This window comes from Gavia stellata, chromosome 36 (assembly GCF_030936135.1).
Source record: "Gavia stellata isolate bGavSte3 chromosome 36, bGavSte3.hap2, whole genome shotgun sequence".
Classification (NCBI taxonomy): Eukaryota; Metazoa; Chordata; class Aves; order Gaviiformes; family Gaviidae; genus Gavia; species Gavia stellata.
In genome coordinates, this window is record NC_082629.1 from 2,172,701 (window position 1) to 2,195,587 (window position 22,887).

The window sequence follows — 22,887 nt, forward strand, 5'->3', positions numbered from 1 at the left end:
ATTAGCAAAAGCTCACACAACACAAACACAGTACGAGTACAACAGAGTGCAGAAGAGGAAATGGGGTTTATACCAAGTTGTACTGCTGGGGTGGAGAGACTGGCAAGAGGACTTGGGGGCAGGAGCTTGGAGAATACTGAACAGGCTGCAGCGCTGGGACCGGCTAAGACCAGCAGAGAAGGGAGTGGAGGAGAGAGATTTGGGTGGGAAAAGGGCGGGGGGGTGGGGAAGGAAGGAGAGAAAGAAGGAACAACAAGGTTAGTCAACTGAGCCAACTGCAAACACACAGAGGGGGGCATTGCAGAGGTTTGGAAAGCATGGAGACCAGAACAGGGGAGCATTCATCTCTCTGTGAAGACACACAGCCCAGCCAGTTGCTTTGCGGAAGCTGGGAAGGCTGACCATGTCCGCAAAGCAGCTCTTGCCTGGCATGAACAGTGACACAAGTTCACAAAGGCCAGCTACAGCCAAGAGCAGCAGAAGAGCCACTTCTCCTCAGCACAACCGTTGTGTTTCTCCCACTCCACTGTCCACTTGTGTGTGGCACTGACTCCCATCTCTCTCTTGCAGTGCTTCTTGGCCTCCCCTGCTGGTGATGTCTTTTTTTCGCTCTTGCCTTCCCTAAGGGCCCCCCTCACTTTGTCACTGGGAGGACCTGCTGATGCCTGTTTATGACAACATCTAACTCAAGCACCACATACTGTGCTTTGGGCACCAAACCTGTAATGGTCAGCACTGGACTGTTTTTCTGATCATTTGATTTGACCTTTGGTGAAACAGAATGTGCACACACATGACAGTGCATTTTCAGACCTTTCACCAACAGTCAAACACATGAAAGAAGTTTTTCCAGGACCTAAACCATTAGAACAGCCAAACATCAGAAGATACAAAATAAAACCCCAGTGAGACACAGCGATCTGGCACAAGCTCCAGAAGCCTGCTGTGTGTTCAAACCTCCCACCCAGGGCACTGTGCTCTGTCCCATGCCATGCTACAGCCCCAGACAGATGCTCCTGCTAGCCTTAGCGCTGGACCCTGGCTACCTCAGGGGGACACCTCATCTGTAGAACTGAGATGTTTCCCTTGAGTCTCAGTGTCATCTGCAAACAGATCCACAATCCTGGAGCCAGTCCACGGCCCAAGAACTACAAGCTCCCCCTACCCTCATACAGACAGCAGCAGAGAGAAAGGAGCTGTTCGTGTTATCTGCAGTAACAGCTGTTTGAGGAGGCTTGTTTCCTCCTCCCATCCCATTGAAAACACTTAGAAACATAGAACAGCCCAGGTTGGAAGGGACCTCAGAAGATCATCTGGTGCAACCTTTCATGGGAAAGGGAGCCTAGATAAGATTATCTAGCACCCTCCCGGTCCAGTCACATCTTGAAAACCTCCAGTGTAACTTGCAGTTCTTTGCTGTGGGAGACATCACGAGTACGAGATGATGCACCAGAAAGGATCTCTATAAAACTCATAGGCAGGCTGAGGTCCAGCACTAACACACTGCTCTGAATAGGGCAGGATAGGAAGGTATGGAAGATACTTCCCATACACACCGCCCAGCTCTGCACCCACTGAACGAGGCAGCTTTGCTTTCCAAACAGGCCCACCAGGGCTGGGTCCCACCCCTTCCCCAGTCCTGCAGTGACACAGGGGCAGCTCTTGTCCTGTGATTTTTTCACAGCCTCAGGAGCAGAACAAAGTATGTAGGAATGACAGCCACTAGTGCTTTCCAGAAGGCTCCGTCCTCAGAAATAGCCCTGCAGGCTGTGGAACATCACTTGGGTTTAACTTGGGGAGGGTCTGGAGAATACACCCAGGCACAGTTCCAGGTCTGCGTCTCCCCAGGACATAAGGCGACCAGCCATGGGATTTCAGCACTGGGGAGCTCAAACCCAACTACCGTTTGTGATGGGTCCCTCACCAGGAGGGCAACTGGTTCCAGAACATAACCTTGCCATTCAGCAAAGGGCTACAGATCCCTTGCAAGGAGGGCTGCTGGCCTGAGCAGATACAGAAGAGGCTGGCAAGTCAAGATGTCGCACAGCATCATATTCAGGCACAGCAAGGCCCCCGACCTTCTCCTGCTCTCTGCCAATAGCACAGAGGGACTGTCACTCCCTAACAGGCAGCAAGTGTGAGGACACCCAAAACCCACTAGGCAAGTGTGAGTCCAGAGCACCCTGGATGTATGCTGGCTCTGCTTCTACCTCCCACCTCTGTGCCCAAGGAGCTTACTGAGCCCTGGATGCTGTGCAGCAACTCACCTGGGATATCATGTGGTTACTCATGGCTGGCTGCTGCTGGGCTGCAGGTGGAAGTCCTTGGGGCTGCGGTGGTGGCTGCTGGGGTGGCTGCGTTTGAGGCTGCTGGGCTGTGCAGGGTAGGAGGCCACGGCTGGGCTGTGAGGAAGGAGATTGGCTGCATGCTTCAGGGGCACCTAATACCAAACCTTGAACAGAGAAAGGCATGGCAGGGTTGGTACCTGGGAGAGAAAAACATTGATTCGTTGATGGGGACGGCGGGGGGTAGATCCTGTCTCTACCTCCTGTACTGCAGCCAGATTGCATTCTCTGCTGTCCACATGCGAGCTTCCTCGGGGGACAGGGTGAGCACGCTGCAGGCTAAGTCACTAGTTTGCCTCTGCTTCACAGCAAGCCAAGGTGTTGACACCCTCAGGACTCCAAGTGATTGTACCTCTCTCCTCTCCACGTCCATGTACACACACTGACCCTCCACAGCTGGTCACAGCATCTTCTTCTCCCCCTGACTCATGCATGCCCTGCCCCACACAGGGAAGACCAGGATGCAATTCTTGTTCCAGACTATGGCCACGAGTTGTACAGCAGTTATTCCCAAAAGTGTGCTCTCTTCCCTGACCCCAACCTAGCACCCTCCCTCACAGTGGACATCCTACACTGCAGTCCCCACCCACACAGCTCTCAGGTAGTTGCTGTTTCTGTAAACCTTCAACACTACTCAGAACTGCAGGAAATTAAAAGGCCAATGCCAGGCTCATGTGATGAACCTAGCCGGCCTCTGCCCACAGGACAGTGCATGCTTGGTGCATGTGCTGGCAACGCTGGCACAGGGTAGTAAAAACACATCTGCATTGCAATTCATTCTTTGGAGGGATGTGCCCTCTGTCTTCTCTGGAAAGCACCAGGCACAAGTCAGGGCCTTCTATAAATGCCATGCGCCTTCTGCTGGGAAGAACTCAGTACCATAAACCAGTCTGTGGAAATAAGCTGGAGAGCTGCTCCCAGTCACAGCTCAGTTCTGCACCTAGGCATATCCCCTGCTCAGACACTAATACGTCATCATGATCTGTTTGAGTGCTCACCCAGAACAGAGAGGGGAGTGAGGGAATCCTGTTTTATGGCCACATAGACCCAGAACACACACATCTTTTGACTAAAAAGCTAGGGGGTGGCAGGCTGAAAGCAATTCCTTCCCATGGTAGGAAAAATTGTTAGGAAGCAGCACTGCAGGACACACATCTGGGAAGTGCTCTCTTCAGTATTTCAGTCTTACTTCCAGAAATAAAAGGGCTGTGAAACTATTGCTTCATGCCCAGTAGCTGCTATTTAACTAATTCTGCCTCTGATCTACTGCATTTCAACAGCTAATCTTCAAGCATTCTGCTAAGGAGGTCTGTATCATCAGCCACATGGTACAAAGAAGGAAATATTTTGCTGACAATTACCCAGGGGCTGAATGCCGAGATGGGAAAAGAGCCCCAGAGTCCTAAGCACTTCCTCCCCCACAGAATAAACATCAGAATATGGAGGGTGGTTAGGTTTTTCTTGTTGTTGTTGGTTTTTTTCCAAGTGAAAATTCCTTTGCTCCCCCCCAAGATGTTTCTAATCACTCGCCATTATATAAAGCCTGGAGAGCAATTGCCTTCTGTTCCCAGGGGAGACCTGGAGGAAAAATACAGAAAGAGCAAAAAAGCAGATCTTCTCTTGCTCTGCTTTGCACACGGCTGGGACAGATCTTCAAATAACTGCTCCCATCAGCTGATGGATCAGTCCTGGAGGTGGTTGCAATAATCAGAATAAGTGAAGCCCTGAGCACAATGGAAACAGGGTCCCAAGAGATGATGCAGGCACCTTCAAGCTGCAAGATGAATGTGTGGTTTTCAAAGCCAGCCTGGGTGCTAGAACAGCAGCCTGGCTGCCTTTTGGATCCATCCCTTTTATCTGAAAGGATTCTTGTGGAGCAGTCTAATCACCTACAAGCACCAATCTGCCTCCCCTCCCCAGTAAAATGACAGCTCTCAAGCATTTGGGAACCTGCTGCCTACCCGTGAGAATGGAGGAAGCTAGACAGTAAGACGACACTGGATTTTGCTCATTGATACTGCACAGCAATTGTAACCAGCTACCACATGGCTCCTCAGTTATCACCGGACCATTAAAATGAGAGCAAAGACCTGTGCTGCCTCTTCAACAAATGCCTTTCACAAGCAGTCAGCTGAAAATAAAGGACTCTGCTTCCCACTGATAGAAGGGCTGCAGCACACATCTTCTCAGGAACCTGTTGTCAGTAACAGATTACCAGCGATGCCCCACAATAACATTCTCCATGCATGGGCTACCCTTTGTGTTACCTAGATGGAAAGGAAGAACTGATCTGAAGCAGGCAAAGATACTTGTGATCCTAATTCCCTTTGGTGCTCCTGAAACCTTGAGCTGTATTCAACAGCTCTTGAAGAGCTGCAGGCCCAGCTCCCTGCTGTTATGTTTGCTCTCAGGAGTATAGTGAATCATTTTGAGAGAACATCATAGGCAGATACCAATTAATGCAATCTTTGTCTGATGAGATAGACTGTGTGTCTGATGAGATAGACTAATTGGTGATACCCTTCCCTGAACCTCCTTTGTCGGAAAGCAAGGAAAAGTGCCAGATGGTTCACCCTGACTAATTCTTCTTAGGGCTGTGAGGGATTCTGGGGAGCAGAAAGGAATGGCAACATAACTTGCAGTACAGCAGGGGAAAGAAAACAACAGAAAATTGGTAGCTTGAGTTCCAGGCTGTGGGACTAAACAATGTCCTTTGTCCTAGATAACTCTGCTGAAGGGAAGGAAGATCTGATGGTGAGTATTGGAAAAGCAGATGATGAACCAGCTGGCATATCCCTGCCCAGGTACTGAACACATTCAGATGATGCCAACCATGTCCATTTTAAACAGAGTCACTGACCAGAGCATCATGAGCCCCAGTCCCCCAACCCAAAGACTATGTCTGCTAGGTGCCCTTTGGCAGAAGGTGTGCAGGGGAAACAGTACAGTACCTGCCCGGGACGTTCTGCTGGCAGTGCTGCCTTTGCTGCTCCCGATGCTGTCCCCCCGTGTCAGGATGGAGATGCCACTGAAGCTGCTAGCTTTGGTAACAGGTGGTCGCAGGCTGCGGATGGAGCCATCTGAGTCTGTGCTGCTCCACGGCCGAGGCTCCAGTGACTTTATCTCACTCTCTGTGCTGCTCTGGCGGCTGCCTGAGGCCCGGTTCAAACTGTCCCGGTTGCCCCTGCAGAGACCAGAGGAGTTAGACCGCACCTCCAGTGGAAAGGGGCAGCAGCAGGACCTGCAGGTGCTGCATCAGTACTGCCACACCGGGGTGGTAAGCCCAGTCAGCAGCTCGCTCTGTGACACAGCATGTTGGCACTTTGTACAGGGATCTGACAGCAAACAAACACCCTGGGTCACAGCTTTCTTGGGCATGCACTGTGAAGACCCAGACACTGCTGATCTTCCTTGGCGCGTGTCGAGAGCTGGCTCCTGGCCCTTTTTCCTAGCCAGATCCCAGCCTGGAAGAGATGTCAGCAGGGTCAGAGCGTGATCCCTTGCTAAAGCCCTCCTTGTCTCAGAACAGGGAGCTTTTAACAGAGGCCTTGAGACAAGGCTGACTGAGATCTTGCGAGACCATTTTCCACACCAGTCCTGGTAAGGCTTTCTGCCCAGCTGGAACAGCTACACGCTGGGATATTGCTATGCTCAGAGCTGTGCTCCCACTGACCACCCTCCCTTAGCCCCAGGCCAGGTCTGGCCACAGCAGGACTTTACAGAGTATCAGCAAAACATCCCAAGCAGTGAGCCTGGTTTATCAGCCCAGCTAAGGATCATAAGCACAGTAATGGGTTCCTGGGCCTTCACTGGGGAGGAATGGTGAGGAAGGCAACACTGGAAGAGATGCTCATATAACGCTGCAGGCTGACCCTGGCAGCAGCTCCACGCGGTTGTGGAGGGGAAAAAGATAGGCTTGGAAGGAACTTCTGAGGTAATGTCCTGGGCTGTTGGGAGCATGTGAGAGCCAAAGAAAATACATCTCTTGGAAAACCGGTACAATGGTTATATCCCTAAAGAGGTGAAGGAATTGGACTGTGCAGGCACAACCCCCAGATTGCGTTTGACCTAATAAGCATCACTGTCAAGTTCTTGGGCTCTCTCCAACCTGAACTCTGAAGGCTGCTCCTGGGGATGTCCAGAGGTGGGGGCAGTGTTTGTGTGTGTGGGGAAGGGGCATGTCATGCCCTGTTCTGACTCAGCTGCAAACTCTGGTTCCCTGAGAACCCAGACCCCTCTCAAGCTGATTACTGCTAATCCAGCAGCATAACGGTTCTGCTTTTTCTACGAATGCTCTCCAAACTCCAGGCACACTACCACACCCTTGCCTTCTGAGAGCACTGCCCCAGCAGCTTCAGCCATGCCTTTCTCTCCATTAGCCGTACTACAGCCTGTTTCCGAGTGTGTCCACGAGCAGAGAGCTCTCTGCAATCAGATCTGTGCTTCAGCAGCGCTAATACAGGACTTCCAACTGAGTGAAACAGACAGCTGTATTGCTCTGAATGCTGGGCTTTGAGGGCAGAAAGTCTCTGGAGTTCACATAATCTCCAGCACCACCACTGAGGGAACCCCAATATCCTCAAGAGCTTGTCTATCTCCGTTCAGAGCTCAAAATGGTCCCGAGGCCCACGTATCCTCCCTCTCCCCACTATGAGAACCACAAAACAAAGACAGCAGGTTAACCAAGCTCTTTAGGGACTGGGCACAACAGTCAGAAAAGCTCTTAGTGCAGGCCAGGCTGCAGCGCAGCTCCTAAAGCTGCAATCACATCAACAACGGTTTTTTTTCCTCCCACTTGCTGGGTGAGTTTTACTACAGCCCCATGGCTGATCTGAAAACTATCCCACCTGCCTTGAACACCACTGCCACAGGCAGACTCCAGGACACAGTCCCTGTAACTGTGCTGAGGACACTTGATTTCCCACAACAGTGTCCCTCCAAGGACAGCCTGAGCCATGTGAAGGACTGAGGAGAGGGGCAAAGCTGTTCCTATACTTGCTTAGATCCTCCTGTCCTGTTCATACATAGAGACGCTTCACCTAGAGAGCTTTGGCTATTAAAAGGAGAGACGGCAGGCATGAGCGTCTCTCCATTTTCATCCTGTTCTTTATCCTCATACCTTCAGCAGCCTCCTGCAGCAAGGGTCTGTGCAAGGTGACTCGTAAGGCTAATTCCATCCTTCCAGCCCTTTCATCCACAGGAAAACTACTTAATAAGAAAATGCTGCTCAAACATGTTCCCAGGGCCCTCTGCAGCATACTCTGGTTGAAATGAAAGCCTGAGACACTTCATCGCTACCATGAAGTAACACTGCCGTTATAATCAGCGATTAGGGACAAACCCACCCTATCTGGATGCTGATCCTATCACTGTAACGTCAGGGGCTGTCCTATCCTTTTGGGAAACAAGAGGCGGAACGGTTTGAAAACTGCTGGAATCCTCTGGCTTCCCCATTCCTCCCTACCATTCCCACCTCCCACCCCTCCATTTTAATTGATGAATCAGCAAAAAAGGACTCAGAAATTGATGTTGCAAAAAATACAACTTCAGTAACTTCACAAGCAGCCATGCATGGAGCAAACTTACTCAGCAGGACAATGTACAAAATAAGTCACACAGAGATACCTAAAAATCTGCCTCCGTATGTGAGAACTAGAAGAAAAGCCTTCCTTGGAGATTCTGTCGGTTAATACCAGAAAAAAGCATCATTATAGAGTCATGCAGTCCTCCGTAGAGAAAGCCAGAGATACAAATAGTGTCTGCTGAACAGTACTAACCTGCTGTCGGTGAGATATCCATTCTGGCCAGTCTGGAAGCACGGAAAAGACATGGAGATGGGAAGGAAGGAAAGAAAAGGGAGACTCAGTAACTTTGAAAGCAACAAACCCAGGCAATTTCAAAGCAAAGAGGAGCAAAGCACTAACAGTATGGGACTCAGACACAGTTTTTGTTGTGCACCAGTTACACAGTCGCTCAGGAGTCTTGCTGAGCCTTCTGCACACCAGTCCCATTTGGCTCTCCATCCAGGCCCATTAGGAACCTTTCCTGATACCTGCGACCCTAAGATCTCTCAAGAATTTGCAAATCTGAGTCCTCAACTCCCTAATTCATTGCTCTAAGGCAGCTTTGATAGTAGCTTTGTCAATGGAACAATCAAGGTCAGACGTACAAGGGTCCTTATTTGCTAAATGCAGACACAATTATCAGAGCCATGAAAAAAAGACAGAGGGCTCAAAGCCAGTCCAGCCCACGCTGGGATAGCCACCCCTGCCTCTGGAAGTTCGATGCCAAGCACTGGCAGCCCATGAACACAGAGCAAGAGTAAGCACCCACCCAGTGTTGTGCTAACATGGGACAGCACCTGCTCTAGTCCAGGACTATAGGCAGATCTCCTTACGAACAGGTCTGGATGGCTTTAGGTCTGTGCATGTAAGACAAGTCCATGATCACAACTGGCTGGAGAGTTATCAGCTGAAGCCTGGTGACTTGACTGGGACTCAGCACAGTGGCTGCCTTAACATCCTCCTTGGGCAGGCACATGGCAATTCCCATTAGGACAAATGAAAGGTGTCATCCCCAAGATGCTCAAAAGCAGCGGGCAAGGAGCTGGACTTTGAATATGATCCATGGCAGAAGGGCCCTTGGAATCGTCCCTGATTCCATCATTTGCCACTTGGCACAGCATGGAGAGCTGCCTCCAGCTGGCAGACAGTACTCCAACACAGCAGAGCACAGCAGCCTCTCTGAGCCAGACATGAGCAAGGAACACAGCTCTGGCTTAGAGGAGTTCCAAGTAGGGAGTAGAGATCTCAAGGAAGCAATAACCAAGCTGGACACTTCGTAAGAAGGACAACAAATGTACTGCCCAGATTCATCCTGTACAGGCACAGAGCCCTGCCTGATACTTCAAGGACAGCACTGCTTGGTTAGGAGGTCGAAGCTGCATCACTGGAGAGAAGTTAGGGGAGACAGCTGCTGCTCCTTTCAGGTTCATCGATTGATTTGCTAGTCATCCCAGAAATGCCACCGCATAAGCTGGGCAGAAAGGAGCAAAACTGCCTCCTCTATCAGTCCCCACATGTCTATTAGCCCCTGAAACAGGCAATTTGGGGAAGGAGCAGACTGAGGAGTGGAGGTATAGCTCCTCTATCTCAATGTCTTAGACATCTTTGTTAGGAGCTGGAATTCACTGGCAGACACCAAGAACGCTGGCAAATTTGTAGAAAAGGCAATGACGAGATCTGACCTCTTAGTATACTCAAGGATACCTTCTGCCACAAAATTCCAGGAGGGTACCTGGCAAGTGAATCATCCAAGCTTACCTCTCGTGCAAATATCCGCTCCCTGACCCGCTGATACTCTTCCTCTCGCTCTTCTATAGATTTGCTCCTTCTCCCATCCTGCAAGGGGAGTCTGATCTGAAGGGACAAACACATCTCAGCGGGTCAGCAGTTGCCAGCGGGAGCAGGGGCGCAGTCAGCTGCCGGTATTTTTACGTAGCAGTGTAAGTGGATGTGGATTATGGAGTGTATGCATGATACCTGGATGCAATGACACAGCCTCTGCCTTTGAACCTACCTTCTGGACACCTATGTCTAGGGATGAACATCCTGGAGGTCTTAGTGCACTCCACCTCCTGGATCAAGCACAACCACTCTGCCTGAACTCTGCCTGATTCAGAAAGGACAGATCAGGAATATCACCATGTGCTTCTGAAAGACAGTCTTGTTCCCAGGGGTCAAAAGCTAAAGGCCACTCTGGAGCGTATGTCAACATGCTCAGTCATGGATTCTGTGCTTCCTGGGTAGCTGCATCACCTGCAGAGTGCCACCATGGGGAAACCAGAAACTGATACTGATTGCAATGACCAGCTCCCCATTCTGAACTTAAGTTCAGAAACATGACCCAAAGCGAGGGATAGTGGTATGCTGGGGCGATGTAAAGATGGGAGCTACAAAAGCAAAGAGCATGAGATCCCTGGTGAAGAGGTCTCCTGTCTCTTGCCCAGTTTTTGATGTTCAAGATTCTGTCTCACACAGGCTGGGAAAACAGCCACAGATGAACAAGCTAGCTCTGCGTTATGGGTGTGGTGCCACCTGTGACAGCCTGAAGGCAGCCAGAGATTCGGGAGGTGGGTTTAGCTCCAATGACCGGCAATGCTGCTGAGCTCAAAGTGTTTCATTTTGCTGATGGTTTCCTTCCAGCAGCACTTCAAGGTCCTGATGACTTCACTGCTTGACTTGCTGCAAGACCCAGGGAGGGGTGGGAGAGATGCTTGGCAACACTCAGCTCTGGGGCATTTCCAAGGAAACCTTAGCAAAAGGCTTCACCTTAAAGCCTGGCCCAGTCACCAGTTGATGTTCAGGGTACAGAAAAGTATCCCCCATAGAACCCATACAAATTCTTCATGCATTTCCACAGTATTTTGTAAAGTTTTCATGATATATCTAGATGCTGCTGCTTGGGTGGGGTGGAAGCTTCTATTACAGAAGGTTACTGCAGGAAACCCAAGAGAAATTTAGAGTCGGTCTCATCTTAGAAAAGTCGCATTTGACTTTCACAAAGTATGCAGATACCCCTTACCTGATTATCATCTCGGTCCATGCTGGTATCGTCTCGTTTTAGGATAAACCTCTGCGGGAACTCTGCATTCTTCTCATCTTTGATGTGCTCAGAGAACCTCTGCTCAGGGCTGCAGGAAGAACCGGCCCTTGTTAGAAGGGCAAAAATGGGCATAGAACTGTCTTCATAAAACCACTGCTTTTCAGGGAGCGAGGGGCTGTGCAAAGATGTTTGTTGTGTTAAATCCCTCCTCTGTCTGATGGCAACAAGAGCTCCTGCCCCTTCTCTGAGAACCAAAGAGAGCTAGGAAGGGCTTGCAAATACATATGCTTAGGACTGGAAGTGAAGGATTCTTCTCTTCTAGAGAGGGGACCTGCCCTTCTTACGGAGGCAAAAAAATGTGGGGTGCAATCCATCCTGCTCTGGACCATGCCAGGGCTCTGTGTCTGGGGGTCTTGTAGCATCATGCAGGGAAGGGAAGGGGATGCCAGCCCAGTTGTTCTCCCTCCCTCCCTCCCTCCCCCTTACATTCGCGTGTTACTGGTCTTGTTGATAATAACCGCCTTCCCAGTTTGGTCAACATTATGGTCCATGCCGAAGTAGGCAGCTACCCGGTGCAGCAGCATCCTATGGTATGAGGTCATCTGGGGAAACTTCTTAAACTGATTGCTGAGAAGAGGGGAGAAAGCATTAGAATTTAGAAGGCCTTGAAACAGACGACAATAATCTGACACCAACAGAGAGACCAAGGCCAAAGATGCCTTAACCAGATCCCAGATCAGACCATGCCACCTATTCCAACCAGTTAGTCATGACTCAAGTGCTGCTGCTTAGACTGAGTGTGAGCATGGGCTTAGATTGCTTTGCCTGACAGAGTTGGGCTGATTCAAGGGCTCAAGCTGAATAGGCCTTTCCTGAAACAAGACCAGCTTGTGCAGAAATGCACGTTTGTTTCTAAGCAGGAACAGGCGCCAGAATTAGTACTTATACTGCAACTTCTCTGATCCTATTACATAAAGAAGTTTGCAAGCTCTGCTGCAGACACCTATTCTATCTCAGGTTCTGGGATGTGAACCCTGTCCCTGGTTTCTCCACCCCCAATTTACACTAGAAAGCAGCACAATGGCACTAATCTCCTTCACAGTGGATATGGTGTTAAAGCAACTGATACCCAATCAATATGATACTCAGAAACCTTGTGTATGGACAAAAGGAGGTGAAGGATGTACAAGAAAACAGGCCTCCTAACCAGTGTGTCCAAAAGACGCTCCCTTCTCCCCTGGGCGCCCAAGCTCCTAAACTGTAAGTTACAAACCTCTTTTGCTTGACACAAACTTGACGATCACTTACTTGTTATCACTAATAAATTCCAGAATCTCCTGTTCTAACTTTAGTAGCATCATTCTATCCCTGTCAAGAAAAGAAAAAGGAAAAGACCACCTTTAGAGAAAGAAACACAGCTTTCTCTGCTTGGTACCCCCCTCCCTGCAATGGAGAAAAGTCAGAAATACCTGGAGCAAGTAACACTATTAACCGGGCTTCACACATCCTCCACAGGAACGAACTAAAAAACTCCACATTTTTTCATATACAGTAAAGTATTTGCCAGACTTTTTTCAGCTTAAAGTTGTTGTTTTGCTAACAGTACTTGGCTTTTGTTAATATTGAATCTATGCTCTGCTGGAAGCTCCACTGGAAGCTCCACTGGTAGAGATTCCAGCTTTGCTATTCCTATGCCAGCATTTGGCTTGATTACGTTTATTACTGACACAGCAGCAGTTCCTTCAGAGGTTGGTATTTGACAATAATTCATAGAAAGGGTTTTAAAGTAATGAAGATTCCTTCCAGCTTGTATTCAAACAAATTATTTTTCCTCTTTCTCTCTCTCTGTAATATACCATTACATGTTTTGATTGACTGCAGTATATAAAATTACAGTTGTGCTTTTTCTTTCCACACTGCCCCAGCTCTAGTAATGCGCTTTGAATTCCAAAAAGTAAAACACATTTTCAGGTACTTTCTGTAGTTGCTGTAGTCCCCCCTCCTCCCAAGATACATGAATACATACATATACACACATGCACACAAACACCATGGGTTTAAGAGTCAATCAAAGAAGCATCGGTCACCAGGTACGCCCTCCCTTCACTCCATCAGCAAGTCGTTTTACTGACTAGGGACCTACCGTGGGTTTTTTTTCAGTGTATTTACTAAAAATTCATGCAAATCTATTCCAGTGGAGTCTGTATATTCCTGGCTGGAATCTGAAACAACAACAGCAGCAGAACAAATTAACAAAACACTGCAATAGAATAGACTGGAGGGAAGAGGTGTGTCTCTCACTACACGCTTGAGGATGATGTCCTCACATTGCTGACGGAGGAAATTCAGCCTCATTCTCAGCACCGACTATTCACGACAGGAAGAGAGAAAGAAAAGCCCACCTTGTTACAGAACTGCACAGGTTGGGACCCATATCACCTGGGCTCAAGTCCAGTTTCTAGCACAGGCTCGGAATACAACCTCTAAGTCAAGTTTCTCAATCTGTAAAACAGGGACTGTATATCCTTTCCCCTGAGGGCAGCAGGAGGATCAGTACGCTACATACAAGGCACTATGAGCACAAGGCCCCATTAGGAGGACACCAGAGAGAGGTATATCCGATCAATTCATGGAAGGAAACCTTGCCCCTAAAACCAACCACTCAGAGCACACTCAGGATATTCCATTCTGTTACAGGAGGCCTCTCTAAGTCTAGTATATCATACTTTTGTACAAGCAACTTCTGCACCTTTGATCCCGCAAGCCATTTATCTGGAAAGCCCCACTGGCGCTGTTCTTCCCCTCTCTCCACACCCTTTTTAATTTAAAAGTAATCACAGAAAAAACAGTAAGTGAAACTGAATCTGTACCAGTGCAGAGTTGCTGTCTGTACAAGGATTTCAGGTGCAATTTGCTCACCAGATTAAATGTGTATCTTTTAGCCATTTCTGTGCCCCAAAATCATACATGCAGGATTATACAGCAGAAACCTAGCTCACCTCCTTGCAACCTTACAACTTGTCACCTGTGGCAGGTTTTATAAAATCAAATCTAAACTGAAAGCAGAAGTCTATACAGTGGGTCTTCTTGAGTTTGCACCTGCACATTTAAAAAGCCACCAGATCACTGTAAACTATGCAGGAAGCCTGCAAGTCTGTTGGGGCACATGCCAGTCTAGGGAAACTCTCCCCCTCCCTCCCCATGCTTTGCTCCAGAAAGGATGTTGCAAAAGCTTTACATTCCTGTAGTCATTGGCAGAGATAACCGCTCTGCTTCCAACAACTGTAGCCCTGGCCAGCAGAGTCCTCAAAGCGGGTAAGACAGGAACTGCCCTGTTCAAACAAGCACCTGACCTCGAGACAGCATTTTCCTTGGTGCCTTTTCTTTATTCTTGTCTTTTTCTTCTTTCTCAGCCCCATCTTTCGTGGACTTTTCCTCTTCCTTGTCAGAGGGGCAGCTAACGTGCAACTGAATGATGTCCTGGAACAAAACAAACCAGGCTGGTCTGAGTCACTTGGACACTCCCTGGAATGACTGCCATGGCTGGAGATGTTGGCAGCTGAGAAAGGCATCACGGAAGGGCAGGGGATTTAGGTCGCAGATCTGAGACATTTCGTAAGAGGCCCCGTTTTGAGAGCAGACAAAGCAGTCTCTCTCCCTACCCTCCTCCCAACGAGAAGCCTTCCGCAGGGTCTGAGGGGACTCTCAACAGCATTTGTCACTGTTGAAAACCTGCCTTGCCTGTATCACCTCAGAATCTAAGTCACATGCTTCCCCGTTCGAAGCTGATAAAATGCTACTACATTTTGGACTCAGGAGTGCCTAAGATTAGGTAGGTCCTGCACCGTCTCAGTAAGACTCTACTATCTAACCTGGAAAGAGAAAGGGCGCAAGGAGAAAACAAAACACACAGCAAAAAGCATATGTGGTATGATGAGTGGTCCCTGTGCCACATGGGGCTTCCTGATGTTTCTTTTCACCTCCTCTCTTGAGATACAACTGCCCAGCATGGCCTGAGGATTCACTCTGCTCCACGGGAAGAAGCGTTAAACACCAGTAGGATTGCCAAAGGCAATGTCAGATGATGCACTCCTGGAATTCAAGTTAAAACTGACTATAAAACCACTACCCTTTGTGCCAGCTGATCTTTTCCCATCCTTCTGCCTTGATGCTAGTGTGGTTCCATGGCACCACAATGTGTGCTTACGGTTGCTCTAGAAATCCTCCTAGTGACCCTATAGTTCTAAGTGAAACCCAAACATAAGACAGGAGAGAAGCCTCTGGAGCTGGGAGCCTCAACCCAAGGAAGGCTTAGAGGCCAAGGACCCCATTCACCACAAGGGTGAGGTGTTCTGGGCAGCACTCAGCCCTGGCACAGGTCAGGTTTGTCTTGTCAATGGAAAGTAGCGTAGAGGTCTCTGATCTAGCACCACAGACCTAAGATGGTGTCTCTGGATGGTGCGGTACTATGTCAGCTCAACGAAGATGGGCTGTAGCTAGCTACAACCTGATCTACAGCGAGCCAGCTCAGATCTCTGCACACTGCACCATCCTGTGCTTCTAAAGCTTGTGTGGGCAGAGAAAGCTCAACCCATCTGCTCTCGCTGGGGCAGGCAGGTTCTCAGCGCCTCCCTGACTGCTGCCCACCTACAAGCTTCAGCTTCTCTGTCACTGCCCACAGTGACCACAGATGGGTATCATCTCTGCAGAGCACTGCGTATCACTTCTCTGTGAGCTGGCTGCTTTCAGTCACTGCAGCCTGAGCTGCAAGGAAAGGGCTTGCGTAAAAACTTCCTTCCCATGGCCAAAACACCAGGGGCTTTGTGAAGGCAAAGTGCCATTCCATTTTGGGGGGCATAAGCCTGCATAATTTGAGTAGTTGTAGGTGCCCAGTGAGTTGACACAGATGATTCCTCATAAGAGAAAGGTTGTGACTGCACACATAAGAGCAGTGCTCACAGACATGACCGCTTCCTTCAAAAGCAGCCTCTTGTGGGAAATTCTTGGCTCTCAGAGGCACAACCCCAGGACAGGACATCACTTCTAGCAAGACTGGATTTTCTGGCCTTCCACAGTCCACAGCTTGTCTCATTCTAAGCCTACCTGGGACTCCAGCAGCCCATCTACAAAGGGGCTAGACGATTCTTCACATACAGCCAAACTCCTGACCAGTTTAAGCTTTGAATTAGACTGGAGAAGGAAAAGAAAGAGTATAGTTAAGACACCTCAGCCAAAATGCACACACTTAAGTTCATGCTGCTGCCTTTACCAAGCCACTCATGAAGTCATTGTTAATTAAACTGCTAAAAAGGAGGACTACCAAACCAGCTTCTTGTAGCAAATAGGAATATACAAAGGCTTGGAGTCCTAGAGCAGATCAGTTATTTTCTTCCTTCAGACTTTGATTAGGATTTGAACCAACCAAATTTTAGCTGAGAAAGCTCACTGCCTGAATTCATGCACTCTTTGACCTTTTCAGCCAGAGCAATTCCAGCCTCTCCCCTCCTCACCTGGCAAGAATTAAAACCATTAACAAAGGATATAGCTGAAACCAACTATTTTATTGGTTTTTAAGACATGAAGATCATTACTGTTCTTAATTAAAGGGCTGTCATCCCAGTTACACCTCACCTGTCTGACCTGATGACTTTGGTTATTTTGAGTAATGTAGTAGCGCTTAGAGAAAATGCTTGAAATAAAACCTGTGCTTTCAGGACTCTTGGCAAGTTGACTTACTTGGGTGACAAATAGGAAAAAAAAAAAATCAACCAGTCACATGAGATTCCAGGCAGGACCAACAATATGGAGAAAGGCCTGAGGTGCACAGACACATTCTGCCCTAGGTGTGGACAGGGCAGGAACTAGAATCACAGCCTGTTCGGGTACTGAACAGAGTCCTGGCTTTTAAGACCAAACAGAACCATTAGAATATTTTTTCTGAACACTCTGTAGGTCATAAGCAGCAGATCTCTTTCATACATTACTTTCATCAAAAACAAACCCAGGCAGAACCCCTGTTATAAATTTAACTGGTCTCCCCTCTCTCCCATCCCTCAGGGCAGAACTGGTCTTCATTTGGGTTTGAACTTCTGTGAAAGATTAAAAAAAAGAGGGGGGGAAGAGACCTTTGCCCTCCCAATCACAGTTTTAAAATTAAGCCCTGAGCAACCTAGTCAGATGTCATAGCTGACCCTATTCTGAGTAGGAGGCTGGACTAAATGAATCCTAGCTGCACTACATGGACTCCTGAATGATGCTATGTTTCTATAACTGCCAAGCCTGGAAAATTCATGACCACTTTTGATAAACTGCTTCAGTAGTTATTAACAAGTTTTGCAAAGAAAAACTGGGGTTAAGAAACATAAAATAACATTACACAATGGCTGCATTTTTACCCTGAGATTTTTGCCTACAAACAATGTTCTAGAACAGTGGTGTCCTGGTGCTTATTACTAGCAAAAGTTTTGGATTCACTAACATGCACGTGCCATCATTACGGGAGCAAATATGGTATTCCCTGAAGAAAAGGGGCCTTACGTGAAACCAGACAGTTATTCTTAACTCTGTTTTTTAACTGGAGGGTGTAACAGGCCAGTGCACTGCCCTGTTCCTCCAGTGACACCTCTGAATTTCATTTCTGGCGTTTTGGGCTCTGGGGAGGGGACAGGTGTGGCAGTTAATAGCAGCAGCAAACAGTTCATTCACGAGTCAGTGTGTGTTAAAAGGAGCACTCAGGCTCCAGGGCATGGAAAGTTACTGTCCTGAACCATCATGCGCTGCATGTTGCTTCTGGAGACAGGAAAGACTTGAGAGTACCATCCTAAGGTTGGGCTCACGACTCTACTCAGAATGGCCAAAAGAACAATGGGACGTCAGAAGAGGTCATACCTTGGCTCTTTTTCTGGCATGTCCATGATTTGAAGTTCGCCTCTGTGGAGAAAGGAAAGAGAAAGCAAGAAACGTAATCTGAATGTGTACACTGTAAATGGTATTTGCTGTGCAAGGCAGCACAACACTGAGCGCGTAAGATGACTCTGAAGAAAATCTCTACCTGACAGCAACAGAAGCATGTGCAAATAGGAAGACCTGGAGAGCTGTCCTGTCAGGCCCCAACTGGGCAAAAACTGCTTAAGAAACTTCACGTGGATTAGACCCAGTTCCTCTGTTTCTGACAGAAACAGCACAACTGTGGGATCACAGGGCATACAGGTGGAGGTGCATGACATGCTTCTGAGTGGGAAAACTAGAAGTCTTCTACCATTCCTGGGACACGAAGGGGGTTCTAACACATTGCATCAAGAGAGAGACACACTGCTGCTCTCATTTAAGAGACACTGAGTCATTTGTTATCCCTACCTTCTAAGAAACCTTTCCCCATTCCACATTACAAAGTGACCAAAGTCAGGCTCTTTCTGAGCAACACTGGTGTCTGCCCACACAGTGGCTGAACAAACCTTGTGCCAGCCACCAGCTTTAAATGAAGAAGCATTCATCAGGTTGTTGAGGGTGGGCATTTCTTCAAGCTCAACACTAAGCCAAAAGCACATGTGACAGCAGAGGATAGCAGCACGAATGAATGCCAGCACCCTCCAAATAATGCTTGCACAGATTTTTTTTCCTTGGCGAAATGAAATCCCAAAACATTCACTTCCTATTTGGGCATTTTTAACAGCAGCAAAGCAATGGCCAAGCACGACTCCTGAAACCAAGCTCTCCCTGGGATGCCTTCACTTCACATTAAGTCATTAACTGATCCTTAGGTCAAAGAAAGGAATACGATGGAGGTCACAGCCACAGAACTAGAACCTGGGGACTGAGCACAAGTGCCCCCAGGAGCACACGAGTCTCGTTTTCTCCCGGGTTCAAAGAATGTTTATATTATTCCACTCTAAGCAGAACAGATTCAGCTAAAAAGAAAGAGAGCAGTCTGTGACCAACACAGTCAGTACAGCATGGTATCCCCTTGGGCGGTGGTAGCACAGGCTTCGGCCCCTTTCAGAAGGGCTAGGAACTAGCTTGTGTTTGCCAAGTAGAAGGAGAGGGCACAGCTCTGCAAGCTGGCAGAAGGGACTATCCCCTCGTCTGCACACTTACCTGAGATTCCTGGCGCGTGCTGACCTCCTCCCCCACATCCTTCTCAACCTCCTCCTTGCTTGGTGACCTGGATACATATTTGGTTTTGTTCACAGATTCCTCAACCACCTTCTTTTCAGACTCCTTCATTATTTCCAGAGACTCCTGTGTCGTGTTGCTGTTTGACATCTTCAGAGCCCTACAACGTAGCAATGGGCACCTGCCAAAAGAGGTGACAGAATAGGTAGAAAGGAGTCGGGGGTAGAGAAAGTTTCTATCTGGAACACAAACTCTTGCACACATAGGTTGTAACTTCTTTGTAACTCATCTTGTGTACAAAGACCCCAAACCAAGCACTCCAATGGCAGCCCACCCACTCATCCTCTTGGATGCAGCCCCTTGCAGCACCTGGCTCAAGGGGACCTTGCAGGAACTCCATGATTCTCACCAGGACTCTGGAGACGCTACCAGGGCTGAACAAAGCCTCTGAGATATACAAAGGTCCCCAGTGCAGGCACTCTGCCCTCTAACTTCTTTGATGCGAGGGAGAGACTGAGGTTAGTCCTAATGCTACCAAACATCCAGAGGCAGGGAATTCAGGAGGTGAAATAAACTCATGCAATCAGAGGAGGTGTGCTCTGCCCCGAGACAAACAACAAAAAAATCTGCATTTTTTTCCCCCAAATCCCAGCCCAGTCCTTCTTGCAATTAGTCAAATCTCCAGTGAGAAAACAGCCTTGTACCCAAGACATTGCTCTGCTTCTTCCTGTGAAATAAGATAACCCCTGATATCTTCTCTCTAGCTGCCTAAGGCTAGATACTTCAGGAAAAGTGGGAGTCAAACAATAACATTTAAAATACAGATTAAGATGAAAAAATAATGCTCCCTGACAAGTTGTGTTTAATTGCTTCCTTCTGATTAGCAAGAACACAGGCAGCCCACAGAACCCCTGAAACAGAGCGGAATCTAGACAGCGCAGCAACATGTGCCTCAGTCTACTGACAGTCTTAAACCGGAGCAATGAACATGTCACATATCCATTCATCAAATTAAGCATTAATTCCAAACCGATTGTCTAGAATTGAAACGTCAGCCCTCTCAGCTAACTCAAAGCAGGCCTCTTCGAGCTTGAGTGAGGGCTAAACCAACTTACATAGGACTGCAGAGGGATTCTGGTACCGAGAAACACGTTTGTAGAGACACTGCCTGCACAGAACCCAATGTTTATCCAGCCTCCTGATCTGTCATCAGGACAAAGGCAGGCCCATTGAGAGTTTCCAAAAAAAAAAAAAAAAAAAAGGGGGAAGCCTAAATTTGAGAGAGGCTCAAACAAAAGGCCTGGGCACTGGAAAACACAGCTGATGTTTAACAGCTTTGGCAGAACACGGCTGAAAAAGAGATCTCGCAGAGATTTATTGACTCTTGGCTCTGCGTGGGAACTGCTAATATTCATCAACTAATTCAACCTTATTCCCCTTTAATTTGTGGGGCTGCTGAACATAAAACATGTATTTGACTCTTATTGCAGCTATTGGAATCAGTTCCAGTTCCAGATACAGAAAGCTAGACAGCGCAATCCACTGCTGCTAGTTCATGGATTCTTACAGGGATTTGTAACTAACTTGCTAAGACATCCAGGGCAAATGCCCTGTTGTGAATGGAAAACGCTGTGTGTTAGAAGCAAAGCCCCATGGCAGGGCTGCAGCTAAAGAAACCACAGTACCACGCAGCAAGTGTGTCTGGCAGATGCCAGCATTGTACTGGATCCAAGCAAGAGGATGGGACAGAATGCTTACTGACGAAAGGAGGAAGCTACGGTCACCGTAGCTTTTCTTCACACCTATCATCGCCTGTTCTAGACTTATGATGAGCTTTCCCCCAGCAATAAGACTCACTGCTGTCAGTTCAGAGTCACAGATGGGAAAACCAGGAAACAAAAACATTACTTAACCCAAGGCCTTGATGAGTAGGTGGCAACCTTGAGATTGTGTGGGACATACCACCCCACTGACCCCAGAAAATTCACAGAAAAAGGGTGCAAGGAAAGCAAAAAAAGCTAGCACGGATGAAGCTGACAGGGCTGCACTGTCCGGTTTATGCATGGGAACCAGTATGTTTCAAGGCAGATGCATGTATCCGTAGGAGAGTGACTGTGGATGCTATGGGTTGATATAGGCAAGCGGACACATTCCAGCACTGTACGAAAACAAGGTGTTCCTCACCAGAGAGAGCTCCTGGAAGAGCCCAGCCACTGTTCACATGCATTCATTCTGGAGCAGGAAGGTTACAAGAAACCCACTATTAATTCCATAAGCAACTTCCTATGTAGCACACCTGAAAGTGTTAAGGCGAGGACACGAGAGGCCAGAAGGCTCTCTTCTCACCTCAGGGGCAATACTGACTGAACAAACATAACTGGGCAAGATGCCCGTGCCCGCTGCAGTGCTGAGCCAGGGTCCTTCAGCCCAGCATCATCACACTGTACCAAGCAGGCTGTCCCACAACCAAACTGGTGGCTCCTGGCAGAAAACAGCTGCCATTGATAGCTTGTTAGAGAAAAGGAACTAGAGAGCAGTCTGCTGCTGACATCAGCCTTCCAAGACCATTCTGCAAACACCTCTCCCTTCCAGCTGCTAACAATTTCCAAGGATGCATATGGCCTCAAATGCCAGGTGGAGGAGAGGGCAAAAGCACCTCAGTCTGCTATTCTGAACACTAATCAGTGCGGATCCTTGCACTGCATGGATCACTTTCTGGTCCCTACCCCTTCCAGGGACAGCGAGCAGCACCACAGACGATCCCATTGGCAAGCGTCTCCTGGAGCACCCCTGCAGGAAGCAGCTTCCCTTGGGAATCACTGAGGCATCCATCCTCCAGCTGCAAGGGTCCCTTCTTCATCCCAGCAGGCTGGGAGTCCAGCAGTTGCCAATAGGAACCGCAATTGAGTTCCCAGGTTTATAGCAAGCATGCTGCACAGGGTGGTGAGCCCCCACATGAGGGAGTCGTGCTCTGCTGCGATGCCTCCAACAGGAACCAGGTCGGAAAAGGAAAAGAGAGCACTTGCTTGATTTGCGCTCCAGACTCCTTAGTGGGAGTCTGGACTATGCAGGGGGTGAAGCTGGTAAACTCTGCCTCCCCTCTCTCCAAAATGTTCCACGCTGTAGGAAACTGCTCCAGCCTCATGTCCAGGCCCGGCTTGTAAACAAGCCAGGAGGATCTGTAGCAGATTCAGGGAAGCGAGGCAGGTGGAGGCACCTGAACTGCACACACAACACTTATCTAAAGGGGGAATTTCTGCACTAAAATAAAGGACCAGGTTTTGTACAGCTCATTCTCTTTGCAACAGCCACCCTATAACAAGTTTTTACCCCCAAGCCAAGCCCCTCAGTCAAATTTGAGAAGGGTAACAAGACCTTTCCTCATCATACTGCAGTGTAACTTCAGCATCACAACGAGGGGAGTATCATCAGTTTTCCCTCTCCTCTTCCAGAAAAGACGACTCAGAGCCACTGAATTGACATTTGTAGGCTGCCCCCTCCTGATAAAGCTTCCGCCCCTGTCAGCAGTCCTCCAAGATATTTCCCTGCACATAAAATTCACAGAAGGTATGTGCACTGTGGTAGTGCTTCTCAATAGCAATGCTTTCGAGAGGAGGTTTCCTTTCTGTATGAATGAATCAGCCCTGCTCCCCCAGGACAGACGTGGGATGCAGTGAGGGGGTGGCAGACATGATCTGCTGTGACAGACAGCGGCTTGCAGAGAAAGTGGAAGTTCAGAGGACTCGGTCGGGTGGGTGGGACTGAGCTGTGCCTTGCCAGGGAGATGAAAAGATTACATAGATGCAACATTAGGGAAGCCACAAAA

The 22,887-nt window shown here is 48.4% G+C and overlaps 1 protein-coding gene across 1 annotated transcript in view; it reads right to left on the minus strand.

Moving 5' to 3' along the window:
• Window positions 1–22,887, minus strand: part of R3HDM2 (R3H domain containing 2) — a 38,607-nt gene that overhangs the window by 7,553 nt on the left and 8,167 nt on the right. The window contains exons 2-14 of the mRNA XM_059832695.1: window positions 19,044–19,242; window positions 17,838–17,879; window positions 16,053–16,139; window positions 14,303–14,429; window positions 13,093–13,171; window positions 12,258–12,317; window positions 11,436–11,576; window positions 10,929–11,037; window positions 9,668–9,763; window positions 8,123–8,154; window positions 5,297–5,529; window positions 2,268–2,452; window positions 74–163 (exon numbers count right to left, since the gene is read on the minus strand). Of these exons, the coding sequence (XP_059688678.1) occupies window positions 74–163; window positions 2,268–2,452; window positions 5,297–5,529; window positions 8,123–8,154; window positions 9,668–9,763; window positions 10,929–11,037; window positions 11,436–11,576; window positions 12,258–12,317; window positions 13,093–13,171; window positions 14,303–14,429; window positions 16,053–16,139; window positions 17,838–17,879; window positions 19,044–19,211 (1,449 nt within the window). The 5' untranslated portion in view covers window positions 19,212–19,242. The remainder of the gene's footprint in view (window positions 1–73; window positions 164–2,267; window positions 2,453–5,296; window positions 5,530–8,122; window positions 8,155–9,667; window positions 9,764–10,928; window positions 11,038–11,435; window positions 11,577–12,257; window positions 12,318–13,092; window positions 13,172–14,302; window positions 14,430–16,052; window positions 16,140–17,837; window positions 17,880–19,043; window positions 19,243–22,887) is intronic.